Source organism: Lepisosteus platostomus, chromosome 18, assembly GCF_059453375.1.
Source record: "Lepisosteus platostomus isolate fLepPlt1 chromosome 18, fLepPlt1.hap1, whole genome shotgun sequence".
Taxonomy (NCBI): Eukaryota; Metazoa; Chordata; class Actinopteri; order Semionotiformes; family Lepisosteidae; genus Lepisosteus; species Lepisosteus platostomus.
In genome coordinates this window covers 8,500,659-8,515,076 of record NC_142628.1, presented here as the reverse complement: position 1 = coordinate 8,515,076, position 14,418 = coordinate 8,500,659, and the positions used below count along the sequence as shown (strand labels likewise).

At 36.6% G+C, this 14,418-nt stretch overlaps 1 protein-coding gene across 3 annotated transcripts in view; it reads right to left on the bottom strand.

Annotated features, from left to right (window-relative positions):
* Positions 1-12,554, bottom strand: part of LOC148645597 (TBC1 domain family member 2A) — a 343,714-nt gene extending 331,160 nt beyond the window's left edge. For all 3 annotated transcript variants that reach the window (XR_015928206.1, XM_088611885.1, XM_088611886.1), the window contains exons 1-9: positions 12,299-12,554; positions 11,545-11,632; positions 11,000-11,107; positions 9,974-10,160; positions 9,179-9,304; positions 6,474-6,597; positions 5,959-6,028; positions 3,474-3,588; positions 50-167 (exon numbers count right to left, since the gene is read on the bottom strand). Coding sequence is in view for 2 of the 3 variants with exons in the window: in XM_088611885.1 (XP_088468011.1) it covers positions 50-167; positions 3,474-3,588; positions 5,959-6,028; positions 6,474-6,597; positions 9,179-9,304; positions 9,974-10,160; positions 11,000-11,107; positions 11,545-11,632; positions 12,299-12,432 (1,070 nt within the window). In the remaining variant the exon portion in view is untranslated. The remainder of the gene's footprint in view (positions 1-49; positions 168-3,473; positions 3,589-5,958; positions 6,029-6,473; positions 6,598-9,178; positions 9,305-9,973; positions 10,161-10,999; positions 11,108-11,544; positions 11,633-12,298) is intronic.
* Positions 12,555-14,418: the final 1,864 nt, after the last annotated feature.

Sequence of the window (14,418 nt, the reverse complement as noted above, 5' to 3'; positions counted from 1 at the left end):
CATCCATTATTGAATCTGTATACAGGAAGCTAAATAAATGAAGACTTACACATCAACAGGCACCCTGAGCAGCGTGGGCAGCAGCAGAGACATGTCTGGCATTCGCAGCAGCCGGGGCTCGAGCAGTTGGAAAATGCACAGCCCCGTGCGGAAAACCACAGCTATGCCTGCGGAAATAGAAGGACAGCAAAAAGCACTACTGCAACGCCATCTGGGTCAATAAACAAAGAGAGCTGTGAAGTTCTGTGGCAAATCCTGACTACCCTTCAGGAACAGATAACTTGTCAGGAAAGCACAAAACACTCAGAGAGAAGTGGAACAAAAAGTCAGAGATTAAAAGTGTTCTCTCAACCCCACCTCCCTGCTTCGCATGTCCTTTTTGTTTTTAAGAAAGTTATTCTGAACATAAACTCTGCCTTTAAAGTGTTCCATCTTTGATATGTGACCCAAAAATCTTATTTGAAAGACAAATGAAAGAGTTTCAGTACTTCTGCGGTGTGACTGACAGACGATATGTGATGCCACTGACACATGATAGCTTTGCACCAGAAATCCCTTCAGCAAGAGGAGATGAATCACACTGGCATCCTCGAACTCTACAGGCTCCATCATTAACACTATTCCACGTGTTGTTCAATAATCTGCATCATGCTCACTAATCATTCATGACAGCTTCTGACAAGCACAAAGAAACCAAGAGCATTAAAATAATGCTAATGCAAAACCATTGTTTTAGAAAAACTTCTAGGGGAAAACTGATTTAATCCAGGGAGTGAAACATTTTTACATTAAGGAAACCACTGCACTCAGCCAGTTTTTCAGTGCAGCTTTAGCAACTCTGAAAGTAAGCAAATGCATACACAATTTCTGAATAATCTGTCCAGCAGTTCAGCAATCTATGTGCAGCTAAAATAATGCACACACATCTGGTGCTTGCTTACTTCCTCTTCTAAAAATCATCATATAATCATTATATTAGGTTTAAAACGATGTTTCTCTTAAAGCAAGCAAATAAATCTTCATAAAGATTTTTCATTTTGTTTTGCTGTCTACCACCCAGGTGTAAGTTCTAAGAAACCGGTGAGGCATTACAGATACATCAAGCAAAAGAACTATTGTTCTGTAGACAGGACAAAGGCCAGCAGTAAGCCAGTGCAGTAACAGCACTTAGAGAGCTTTTTAAATCCAATTTTTCAGCTGTAATGGGCCGACCACGGAGTCTGATGGAAAGTTTTGAAACCCCAGGGTTTTCCTTATTTCCGTTTAATTGCAGGGTTTGCAAACTCAGCCCTCAGTCCAGACTAAACAGACGTTCGATAAACAGCTCTAATTTTAATTGCGCATGCAAAAACAGCACTTGATAAAAATAAGTTGAGATTTCAAGCAACCATTTAGTAGTATTGTATTGTATGAATTCATTGCATTGGGTCCCATTAATGGCAGATGATTGGCTCTTGAATATCCAGGTCTCAGAATGAATTAGAATTGTTACAGAACCTATCAAGAGTAAAACAAAACATTCATCACCAGCAGGGCTGTACTAAAGAGACCCATGCAGAGGGGAGGAACAGTATAATTAATTTACTTTTTATGCAATTAAACCAGATGTGTACACAACACAGCACAGCAATAAGTATTAATATGGACATAAACACCTACACATTTCCAAACACTTTTAAAGTTTCTCTCAGAGAAGGGCTACATCTGGAGCAATACAGAGTCTGTATACTTCCCCTCTAGGAGTTTCTCAGGCTTACTAAGATTGTTGCAAGTAGGAAACCCAATGGAAAGACCGCACATAGAGGGACACTACAAAAGAAACCTGTCATCCCAGAAGATCCCTCTATCAATGAGAAATAGATGATTGATAGGAAATAAGAAAACAGTGTATCAGAATGATTTGCTTACCGATGTGTGACAAACACAGCATGGGGCCCTTTGTGTGCTACAGATAAATATCTATAGGTCTTTTGTTGAAAGAGTCCTGAATTGGTCCTCTTGCAGGCTTTTCACAAGCACTTCCTACAAGAACTGCATTCAGCATCAATTACCTTAAAGGTATTTTCTGAATGGGCAGCAGGCCTAAGACTTTTAGCAGGTAGCAAAACACTAAACATCCATAACTCAAAGCGACAGGCTACCCTCAGTGCCTAGAAATCCTTTCAACAAACTGATGTGTATGCGCATTTGAATACTTTAACAGCACAGCCACTAGGGCTTGTATTGGAGCCAAAATGACTATTTTCCAGTTAGTTTAATGTACCTAAACGTCAAAGGATTAAGAATTGAGCTTCAATAACAAATGAGGGTTATAGAAAAAAAAAAACTGGATACTCCACACTAATACCCTAATTAAATATTAAAACATTTATGAAAGCATAAAATAAGGAAATATGCTCTTCCTACATAACTCTTCCTCTTTATTAAAAGATACTCCATTTTTAAAAAATCAAAATGATCAAAAATACCCATTTTACATATAGAATTCTAAAATTGGAACCAATTTTCTTTCTTAAACTCATACACAACATAGTGTTAATCAAATCTTTCAGTATCCTAGGCAAAACTTTAAGGCACAAATGTCAAAGTTAATGTTTCCCCAAAGAGACAGGTTGTGAAGTTATGCTGTTATGCATCCATTAAACACAGATGTTCGTGGTTGTGCTGCATCATTTCCCATTTAAACATGTTCAGATGTGTATTTTATTCACTTAATGTCAATTACAGTTCCGCTCTAGATATCACGCAGGAGAAAGGAAAGAAAATTAAAATGTGTAAAAAAAACACCAAATGACCATTTGACCCATCTTTCTTTGCAATATTCCAGAAATGCCAGATATGCCATCTCCGATCTGCAAAATACTACACTTCTTCCTAGGTCAGAAAGAGCAGCACTTCATTGTCACAAAGGTCAGGACCTTGGAAAATAACATTTAAAAGGCTAACCACAGCTTGTTAGTAAATGCCACTTGTAACATATGGTAATAATGCTAGAACTGAATTGCTGTGTGAAAGTAAAATGGACAGATCTAAATTAAATTAGACACTTAATAAAACCCTCCCAAGAATTCTTCCCTAACAATATGAAAGAAATCATTAATGGAAGACGACAACAAGACTGACATTACAAAATATTTCACAGTAAACCTAAAAACCTCTGGTTCCTGCCTTGGGTTTTTCCCCGCAAGTAAAAGTAAATCAACATTACGGAGATAATTATCCAAACTGATAAAAGCCAGAATTTGTATTAAAAAAAGAAAAGGAAAACTTTTTAAGCCAACCTCCCATGCAAAAAAAAAACTCTGCTGAGAGTGACCCCTAGTGAACAAGACTCTACCATGCACCTTTAACAAATTGCTCATCTTTGTCTAGAGAGCCAATAAAGTGATGAAGGTAGAGACCAAGATCTCTCCGCCTGTGCCGTGGGCTAACCGCAGGGTGTAGCCATAGAGCAAATACTGAATGGTTTTTACCATGGAGCATGAGGAGGTCCCACACAGCCAGCACAGAGTCCCAACAGGGCAGAGAAGTGAACAGCGTCAGAAACCAGGGCATCACGTAGTGCAAGGAAGACACTCCAAGATCTTCCTGTTCATATTGAAAGAAACATGACCAACACTCATACCTGTCATAAAATAAGATCACGGTGCAATACACAAGCAAAGCAGTTTATGTTTTTTGAATAAGCAGCAGAACTTTCAAGAGTTTGAAAATGGAGGTGGTGCCACAATCTTTGTCATTAACCCTTAGCTTCTCTCATTTTCTCAAATATCAGAGAAAATTGTTTAAGTGAGTGCAAGGTCAGAACAATCAAGGTCCTATCAAAAACAAAAGTTTTCAGTAGCTCCATCATTGTTCTTCCGCAGTATTCTCTTTTCACAAAAATTAACCAAGATTTTTTTAGGGCTTACTATCAGGAGCAATCAGATCTTTAGAAATATATAACTTAAATAACAGATGAAACCCTTACATAAATAACCATGGCATATATTGATAAGCAAAAAAAAGGAACATTTGTCAAACATAGAAGCACAGCCATTTATTGCAAATTACAGTACATTCATTATCACAACAAAAATATTTTTAGGGCTTAAAAGGCCATAATATTACTGTATGTGTACAACTATAATGCCTTGTAGGTTTTTAGTGTTGCAATTCCATGAAGAACGAGATCCTTATTATCGCAAAAGATGTACCAAGAGGCATTAAAAACTAACAAGTGCTTATTAGGCCAAAACTCATTTGTTGTTTTTAATACCACACTATACAATAAACACTTATACTGAAATTGGGACATTAAATTTGTCCGCTAAATTCAAAAGGTTTGACTACCCAAATATCCAAACTTGTGTTTTTTGCAATACTTTGCCAAATGTGCCAAGCTAAATGTTAAGGGGGCATAAACCCATACAGAAACAGTCAAGTATCACAAATTAGAGAAACAGCTTTTGTGGGATAAAGTGGGATACACGTTTATTCTGGTTGACTAGATACAGTACATCACAAACAGCAGCTTTGCAGAATACATCTGTATGACGATAGGACGCACTGGTATCATCCGTTTAATACAAGTCTCCAAACATTCCATACAAGTGAATCAGTAACTTGTGAAAATTGATATAGCTTTTTGTTTTGTTTGAGCAATTTACTTTTCGCTCAAAATATACCATTGAGAAACCAGAGGAATCTTAAACTCCCACACAGGTGTTTAGTTTCCTTGTTTTTCTCACAAACTTCCAATGTTTTTCAAAAGCGTGACAAATAATGGGTACAAGACGAAAATGTTTCTCAAACATTTTATACTACAAACTGTTCCATCAAGAGCATCAATTTATAAAAAGGAAGCCCAGTTTGAAATCCACTTAAGTAAGTGCAAAAGATAATTTGTGATCTGGTTCTTGATTTTGCTTTGCAGTTTGGTTTACTGTGCTTTTTCATTTGAAATCATATTCGTGAGGAAGTGTAGAACAATAATAATTTTCAAAACTAATTTTCTAGAGACAAATGTCTCAAGTAAGCAATTTCCTGTGTATGTGGGTTGACCTAGTGGCCAAAAAAGAGCTACTGTACCAATAACTGCTTGCTACCATCATCTCTGGGAAAAGGCTGCGTCAGGAAGAAAACTTCTCTTTCAGATACACTGACTGCAGCAAGATTACAACAACTGCTCCTGGCTAGCAAAAATTAACCACTTATGCCATCATTAAAGGATCTGATTTTGCTAATGGGCATGAAATGGCAAAACAACAGTCTTAAATCACTGTGGGAGTTTAATGTCTCAAAGAAGAGTGAGGGCATATGAGGTAAGCTAATTTGGATGGCCTCAGAATTAGTTTAGTGCATGATTACTGTATGTTGCTGATTTATTTCCAACTTACCCTCAGCTTCTGTTTATTATTTAATTGTATTTAAACCCAGCAAAAGATATCATCAAAGTCATCTGACATAGAAACATGTATTTATTTCATTCACTAGCATAAACTCCATTAAACTGTACCTTAGCAAATACAGATAAAATAGGTTATGTTCACATCTATAAACAACCTAATATCCACACTGCCCTCACAGTAAACTAGAAATGACACTATCATAAGCTTGGGAAAATGCACTACGTTAGCTTAAATGAGAAATAGTTTTAAAAAAACTAAGTTTTTTTTCAGCTTTACAAGGATGAGTCATTATCCATGAACACACGATACAGTCATTTGGTTGACCTGGTTTATAATTACAGTTCAATTACAGAAATCTGTTTGGAAACAAAGTCAGTGGGCATCTTAATCACTGATGATGTGCACTTTTAAACCATATATGGTCTATGAAAATGCAAAACCTATTTTAGGTTTACCTTAAAAAAAAGCTGTGTGTCACATTCTGTTTAACAATGTTGGCAGTAAAACAGTAAGTATTTTAGAAACCTTGAATACACATCACTTGTAGACCACATTTCCCATTACTTACAATATGCTGCGAAAGCTGTGGCATTCTGTGCTTCAGGAGCTGTTGGAAAACCTTTGCATTGTGCTGGATTCTGAAAAGCAAAAGGACCAAAGAACACTTGTGAGTAAAACATGTCAGATTGAACTTTTATAAAAGACAAAAAGTATGAAAAAGGTACGGAATGAAGCCTTATTCACCTGAACATCAGGAAAACCTGGATCAGTCAGTGACAGCAACCCTAAAGCTCAACTCAGTTTATATTCTTCTCTTTGTTCTGTATAAACACTTTAAATGTAAAAAACTGTAACTCGAAATTATTCTATTTCTACAATTTAGATACCAGGCCATTCCTAAGTGACATTGAAAAATAAAAATTGTGTCAGAATATTCCACTGATCCTTATTGCATGTTAACATTTAACTATGATTTCATGCATGAAACATCCTTCTTCAGCTTCAGCAAAGCTGCAGCCAGCAGACATAAAACTACTTGCAGGTTAATTGCAAAAACAGGACAGAAACAAGGTGAATTCTTACTTGTGTAAAGAATGGTCAAACAGCCCTGATAAGTATTTAGGTCTCTCTAATAAAATCACAAGGGCCCAAAACGCCTCCTCTTCAGACAAGTGCATCAGGAGTACAGCTGCAAGGTATGACATACCTGCCAATAAAGGAGAAACAATGACGCCAGGGTGGATAAGGCATAACCTTAAAAACAATGATTCAGATTCCACTGAACTGAGAATTCTTCTCAGGAAGGAGACTTTGCTGCCTATCGTCCCACCAGTGTGCAGTACAAGTCACTTTGGATTGGGCCAGATAGGTTTTCCCTATTGTATAATTCACATGGATAATTTATACAGATCCATGAGAAAATATGCATTAAAACAGATGACCAATGTTTTCATTCCAGGTCTTAAGAACATGGGTAATTCAGTAATGACTCACAAGTGCTGTAGGACTAGTATCTCAAAGCCTTCATTTCAATTGCATTAAATATATATTTTGAAAAAGTTTTGCACTTTAACTAAAGATGAACAACTCTCCATTTTCCTTCATCTCTTCCTGAATGTACAATACTACTTGGCTGAACTATCAGCTCAGCAGCTCGTGCATTGTGCACTGCTGCCCACTGCTGGCGAGACCATAAAAGTCATTTAAAAAGTGACCATGTGAACTGTCACATAATCCAAACCGAATAATAGACTTTATCCCAGGTCTTTGCAGCATTATCTATCCCCAACAAAATCAGTTCCAATAGAATATGTTCAAAACTAAAGAGAAAGGCACACCAAAGTATAAATGCTCATGAGCATGGCAACTGTACAATAGCCAAGCAGCATAAAAATACTCACAGTAAAAACATACCAAAATAATCCAGTTAAAATCACTTAAAATCAGTTCATTCAAGAAACCTCTATCATACACTGATGAAACAAAACAGAAAAGTCAAAATCAACAATCAACATTTTTTATGCACAGGACATGCAGGTAATGAAGACCAGACATGGAACAAAGGAGACAAAATATTTTCAGTTTCAGCACATTATTTCATCATTTCAAATAAAATTGATAAAGGAGATGGAATAAAAGCCAGAACAAATTGAACCAAAAAGAACTAAAAAAAAAAACAGTACTACGTAAAAACATTAGGTTAAAAACAAAAATAATGAGTAGCAAATTATACAAAAGAATCTTCCTTATTTTAAAGTGCTACATTCACTTTCCATGTAGAAGAACTAACATTTTATTTTTCCAAAAATAATATTTTCATTGATAGAGGTTGTGTATGTATTGGAAGTCTTGCAACTGGGGGTTGAATAAATACCTGTGGAGTGCAGAATAATTATTGCGGACTTTGAAGATAAAGTGAAGAAGTTATATTTAAATCAATTATAAAGCAAAATTGTGACTGTGGTCATTTTTCTCAGTTTTAGGGTATAAGACAGGAATAACTCGCAGTGGTGAGTTTTAGTCCAACTACCCAACAAGAAATTACATATTAAGAGCATTAAGTTGAACAGAACAGACTATTTTTAGTCTGAGGCAGTTTTGTTAACGAATTCCTTTCATAAAACTGCAACTGTATAACTGAAAACACACTGACATATTGTGAGTTTCAACTTCTCTTTATTACGTTATTGCAATAAAAGTATGAATTTCTGCGATACAAATCCCAGAAATATCAATGAACTGAAACAGTTTTGTAAGGAGGAATGGTCTAAAATTCCTCCTAACCGTTGTGCAAGTCTCACCAGCAGCCACGGGAAACATTTGGTGGAGGTTACTGCTGCTAAAGGAGGTTCTACCAGTTTCTAAATACAAGGGCTCACATACTTTTTCCAGCCTAGACTGTGAATGTTTAAACGATGTCTTCAGTACTGACAAGAAGTACAATTGTTTGCGTGTTATTAGTTTAAACAGATTGTGTTTTTCTATTGTTGTGACTAAGTTGAAAATCAGACCACATTTTTATGAGTCATTAATGCAGAAATCCAGGTAATTCCAAAGGGTTGACAAATGTTTTCTTGTAACTGTATGCCTCTGACAGCCCAACCTAAGAGATGAGTGGGGAAAAGATGCCAGTTGGCAATATTCATCATTGATTAAATATGTCTGATTCATATTTTTCTCTCTCAGAGTAACATTTATAGTCAGTAGCTTAATATGTTTGCCTTTCAAGCCTTACATGTCTGAATGTGTAGAGGTCACATTAATCAAAATTAAGAACCTTGAGAGGCAAATACAAAATTACCATCAGCAGGAAACTAGAATAAGGCTCTTAAAATAAGGAAAACGCCACTGGTAATTCAAAAGCTTGCCATCCAGAAAACAATTGCCAGTAATTTAATAGAAAAAAATACAATATTGCTTTAGTGCTCAGGTAAAAAGCAGTGTATTAAGAGCAATTGACTGGGTCATCATGTGCTTCTTGGTAATTCTAAAAAGTGTAGCTGTGGGATAAGGTGAATGTAAGGTAGAATAACATCACAATACAAAAAGTAAAATGAAAAGCCCTAAATCAATCCTAAGGTCAATTTAATCAGAGTCTGAAGTAAAAAAAAAAAAGACAAACCTGACTGCAGTCCAAGTCTCAAGTCAAAAATCTACAACATGTTCTTCAAGCACATGGAATTAAGCAGAAAAATGAAACCTAATTACCATGTATAAACTTCTTTATCTGTGTGTGAATCAGCCAGGATACGTTCCACAACCATATTTGTCATCCGCCACACACCCACCTTGGCTGTATCCTATCTGGGGATTATACTTTGCGTACGCGATGAGGACACGAAAGAGCTTGGCTTGCCCTTCAATAGCTTCTGGGGTGTCACCCATTAATGAGCGATGAGTAGGAAAAGATCTCTCTGCAAAGAGAAGGAATTCCTGAGTCACATTTCCTTCCTAATAGGTTACAACAGACCTGTTCTCCACCCTGCGGTCTCAAAAAAAAAAAAAAAAAACCTATAGATTGCTTTATTCAAGGTGTAAAAGGCGAGTTTAAAGCATGCTTTCAAGAATAATGGAAATAAAAGTATTTAAATAGCAGTAAAGGGGTGAAAATAATTCAACAACGATATGGGTTACTGATAAAAAAATAACCAAAAAGATTTGACTCATGTACAGTATTCTTATGATCTAAAAATAATGTTTAATTGAAGGGACCATTTCCTCTTGCTAATCTGTCTAATAATGGCAGACAAACCTAGCTTTTCTCCTTATAAGTATTATAACTAAAAGGGGAGAACCAAGAAAATAATTTAAAAAAATCTTGATACCATATTCCCAGAATTATCAGTAGTGTGAATCTGTTATTCCAATTCTTTGATTTCCAAAGAGGATGAGGCTAAAAGAAACACATGCCTAAAATTTGAATTAAGATGCATCTAAGGAAGGCTTTCCTGGAAAATAGCTAGCAGGTTATACACCAAATTAATTACAAAGCTATTAAACGTTTTACTCTCATATTACAACAGATTAAGATTATTTTTCCTTTTGAATGTAGGTTTTGCTTAGTATTTCAAATTAATACCCACGCAGGTCAAGAGCCACTTGTCTGAAGATGACAACATCACTGTTGGTGAACTCGCAACTGGGATTAGGACCATCTTCCGTGCATCTCATTTCATTCTCCGTTTCACTCAAAATGGTGATCGCAGAACGGATACTATACTCCGTCACACCAAGGTCAACGAGAGGCCTTCGAATTTCTTTGAGACAGTTCTAAAGAAAAATGCAGAAATTATTGTTAAAATTGTGTAGCAGATGTCTTTCATGAATTCTCTGGATTCTATGCAACTGATTATAAAAACTGAAACACAGAAACCCCTTTGTTACCTCTGACAGTTTGGCATTATAGTGGTGTACACTTCATTATGAGTTTAAGTTACCTGATAATAAAGTTCACTCATCACGTTTTAGCAATGAAAGAATGATAGGTTGTTAAAATGTCAAAGATATGGTTCCAGGTGTTACAGACACCACTTTTTGGTGCCAGTTAATATGAATCAGTGCAAAAAAAAAAAAACTTTATACTCAAACTCAATGCATAAAAATAAATTTATGATCTGAAAGAATCCTGAGTTGGATTATCCTAGTTTCAAGTGCACACTTATGTGAAACTGCAATGGGTATCTTTAAACCTAATGCCTTCAGATCTCAGACTTCAACTATGGTTTGACCTAGTAATTGTTTGGATAGATCACCTCAAGGAAGTAGGCAGGGATTACTGGGAAGCTAAGCAGAGTAATTTATAGTTGTAGCTAACATGTCATCGTATTACCTGGAGAGGCAGGCAGGCAAAAAAAAAAAAAACTTGTAAATAAAAATTAATATCTCAATCTCTACTACAATTCAGAAAAATTAAAAAAAAGAGAGAGAATGTCATCCACTCTTGCCAAACAAGATTCCAATTGCCCCTCAGCACTGGTAATCAAGCAAGCTGGGGAGTACCTTTGTTAACTCATTCTGCATGTTCACTGAACTAAAAAAATAGGCCAAATAATAAAAAAGTGTAATAAAAAATTCCCAGGAAAATGTGAAAACTGCAAAAGGCACAGTACCTGATAATTGAAAGGACTGCCACCTTTCACTGACTCAACATCCAGAAGAGACTTCCATGCACGCCCGCGTAACTCAGGTGGAAGCCCCATTTTAATAAATTGCTCCATCTGACATAAACACCCAAAGCACAATATCAGATTTTATGGACATATATGCAAAAAAATACAAAAATAAAAACTCAATAAAAGAGCTTTAATAATAAAATATGTTTTATTTACCAAAAAAAAACATTACGACTGAGTATGGCACTGGGGATAATCGAAAATGCAATTTTAATTTCACATTGCAGCCTTCTGTTTAACTTACAGCATGTTTCAGTAAAAACGGAATTATCCTGGTTAACATACATTTCTATACATGGCAAAAGAGATGGGAATTCTGGAGAAATATTTAATAAAGGCAGTGGTCCCAGAAGACATCTCAGAATACGGGATGAGCAAGCACCTGCGAGCCTCACTGCACATCTGACTTACAGTAGGTCTGTAGTTTCAACAGCTCTATGTGCTGTCAGTCAAGACCAGATCCTTCTCTGTGATCAAGTTACCTGGTTCTTGCAGATGAAACTCGAACCATTCCAGTAGCTGAGCAAATGGCACAATTCCTTCACCTTCACAGCATTTGGTCTGGGGTAGCTATTAAAATGGAATGAACAAAGTTAAACACCAAGCGATGAAAAAGCAATGCATAAGCAATGAAAATGTAAAATGAGGAATTTGTAAGGAGGCAAAAACATCATATATGTTAAACCGACCAGGAGAGCTATTGGCCTTGTGGTGATTTGTATGCATGTATGATTTGTATTACCTAACAGTATTTTAATACTCCACTCAAAAGAATGCAATTTTACATACATATATATATATATATTAATTTACCTATTCTCAACCCAGTCAAACTCTCGGGAATATTACTTTTAATATGAACTGCGGCGTCTCTCTTCCAAGAAGGTAATTCAAAATATTTCTTATTATTAAGGGGGGCTGACTTAGTATTTATAATTTTTTATATCAAGACATTAACAGAAAATTAAGAAACACGTGGGGCTATTATAAATAGTAAGGGCATGCTGTCATTAGAACATTCAAAATGACGCATTAAAACTATAGCAGTGTGCTGTAAAAAAATGTCCCCGTGATGTCTCTCGTTTCTCTTTTAGCAATGCCAAATTGTTTTACTTTAGCGACACGTTTCCCATAAATATTTTGAAGATAATGGATACACTGTGGGGTATAAAAATCACCACCCTTAAACTAGACTTGTGCAGTTGCACTAGCAAGATAAAGTAGTCTGAGCATTACCTGTATTCGTGACATCTGCCTGGCGATATTTTCACATCTTTTCTACCTAACACAGCGAAACCAAATTCGTCAAACCCCAAAACCACATTACGCCTTCGTGGGGACTTTCCGTGACTGCTCTTTCTCCGCGACATGACAGCAAAAAAAGTGGTTTCTCAAACTCAAAGAAGGCAGTAACAAAACAACAAGTAACAACTGTAAACTGTAACTCTGTTTCAAATCAGACGCCGCTTCCCAGTTTCCGATCCGCCCCTTAACTGACAAACACGTAGACCAATGGGAAGTCAGAGCTGAAACTCTGAAACCAATCAACTACAACTAAAGGCGTTGCTTCACCAATGAGTTTGATTTCTATTTAAACCATAATGCGCAGCAGGTGCAAGCATGTAATCTACTTTAAATCTACTTTGAGGGGAAACTGAGACCTTGCTTGACTGGAACCTTTGCAAGTTTCTTTCTAAAAAAGTTGGAGGTCTTAATTTACCGATGAAATGCTATAGCTAAAAGGCAACCTCAAACGTTTTTACGAGCAATTGTAAGAGTCCAAATAATCCTATTATTAGTTCAGTTAGCGGTTCGATTATATAATTGACAGCATGAAACCAAAGCCAGCAGCAATAGGACCCCTCCCCCAGCCCAGAAAAATTACTTTTCCATAAGGGGATCCTGGGATGAGAAATGAAGAAGAATCAATGGCTCACATCAAGGAGCCCAGCAGACGACAATCAACAAATGCAGAAATACTGGCAGCTATAAAAACCGATGGACCAACAAACCTATGATCGAAGACCAGGGCCAATACATTCCTAATCAGATCTCCGCTTGCAGCCCATATCAGTTTCTCATCAGCGGTGGCCAGGCTGAGTGGCACAAGGACACGCTTCTGAGAGAATGGCGTGGGCTTCTGTGGAAATCTGCTTGAAAGAGGCAAACCCACCATACACGAAACTGCAGTGGATAAAGATACGGACGAGTTCTGCTGTTCTTTCCACCCAAGTCCTTAACTACCTAATTAAACTCTTTATTGATTTAATTGGACACGTTGAAGACTTCCCTTGTTGTTCAGAAGCTGGAGATGTAAAGTACCTATAAACCTTGTTGGCCAACTGCCTTTGAGGACCGCAGATGGACACCTCTGGTGTGAAGACTGATTAAGAAGATCTCTCTTACAGCTCCCAAAGGAAATGGCAGTATACGGTGTAGGAGATGCATATAAGACGAGGGGTTTTCATTTTATTACTATAATAAAGCATGAGGTCACAGGGCGCAGCTTTGGGCAGGTTTACCAGTGTAAGAAAATAGTTATATAGTAAAGACAGATGACACGTCGTTGAAGTAACGATATCATCCATCTTCAGCGTCACGGACGTTTATCATAGTCCTTTATAAGGTGTGCTCTTCATCACCGTAATTCTGACTCCAAACACAAAACAGATAAGGTTTTTTTTTCAATATATGTATTAAAAAGAACATCAACGGATTTGAAATTGGTGTGGTGGTTTAAAGTCTTGACTAAATAAAGTTGATTTTTCCACAATTGGTATAAAATTATTTCGGAAGATGATTTCAGACTGAACTGACAAATTAAGGCTGTAATTCGGGAGAGAGTGCGTATGTGTAGTTATGCCTTCTAAAATGCATTTATATTGGAGGTAAAATATGAGTAAAATTCAAAAGAGGCATAGTTTTGATGTAATTTTTTTGTACAGGATATTATTATGTTTTACTTAATCGTGGCAACACTACTCTTGAGTCAGAGTGACCATGTATATAAAAAAACTCCAACAGGTGGCGCATTTTGCTTTTGGTTTCAGCGCCGTGAATCTGAATCACATTCTTTAGTTTACGATGTCCATTTCCTGTTACAATAATATCTTGTGCTGGGTATCCTTTAACCTGGTGTGTGTGCTTAGCAACTATAATGTAAGAAACTATATTGTAAAAGACATCAATATACAATGTCTTGATGCAGAAGACATCAACGCATCAAAAAAAAAAGCCTTCTTTGAAGACAGATGCCTTGGGTGCTGTATTTTACGAACACTGCGCGTAATTTGTAAGGCACGATGCGCCACACCGAGCTGTCAACTCCGCTGCTCAAACTCTCTCTTCTTGAAATT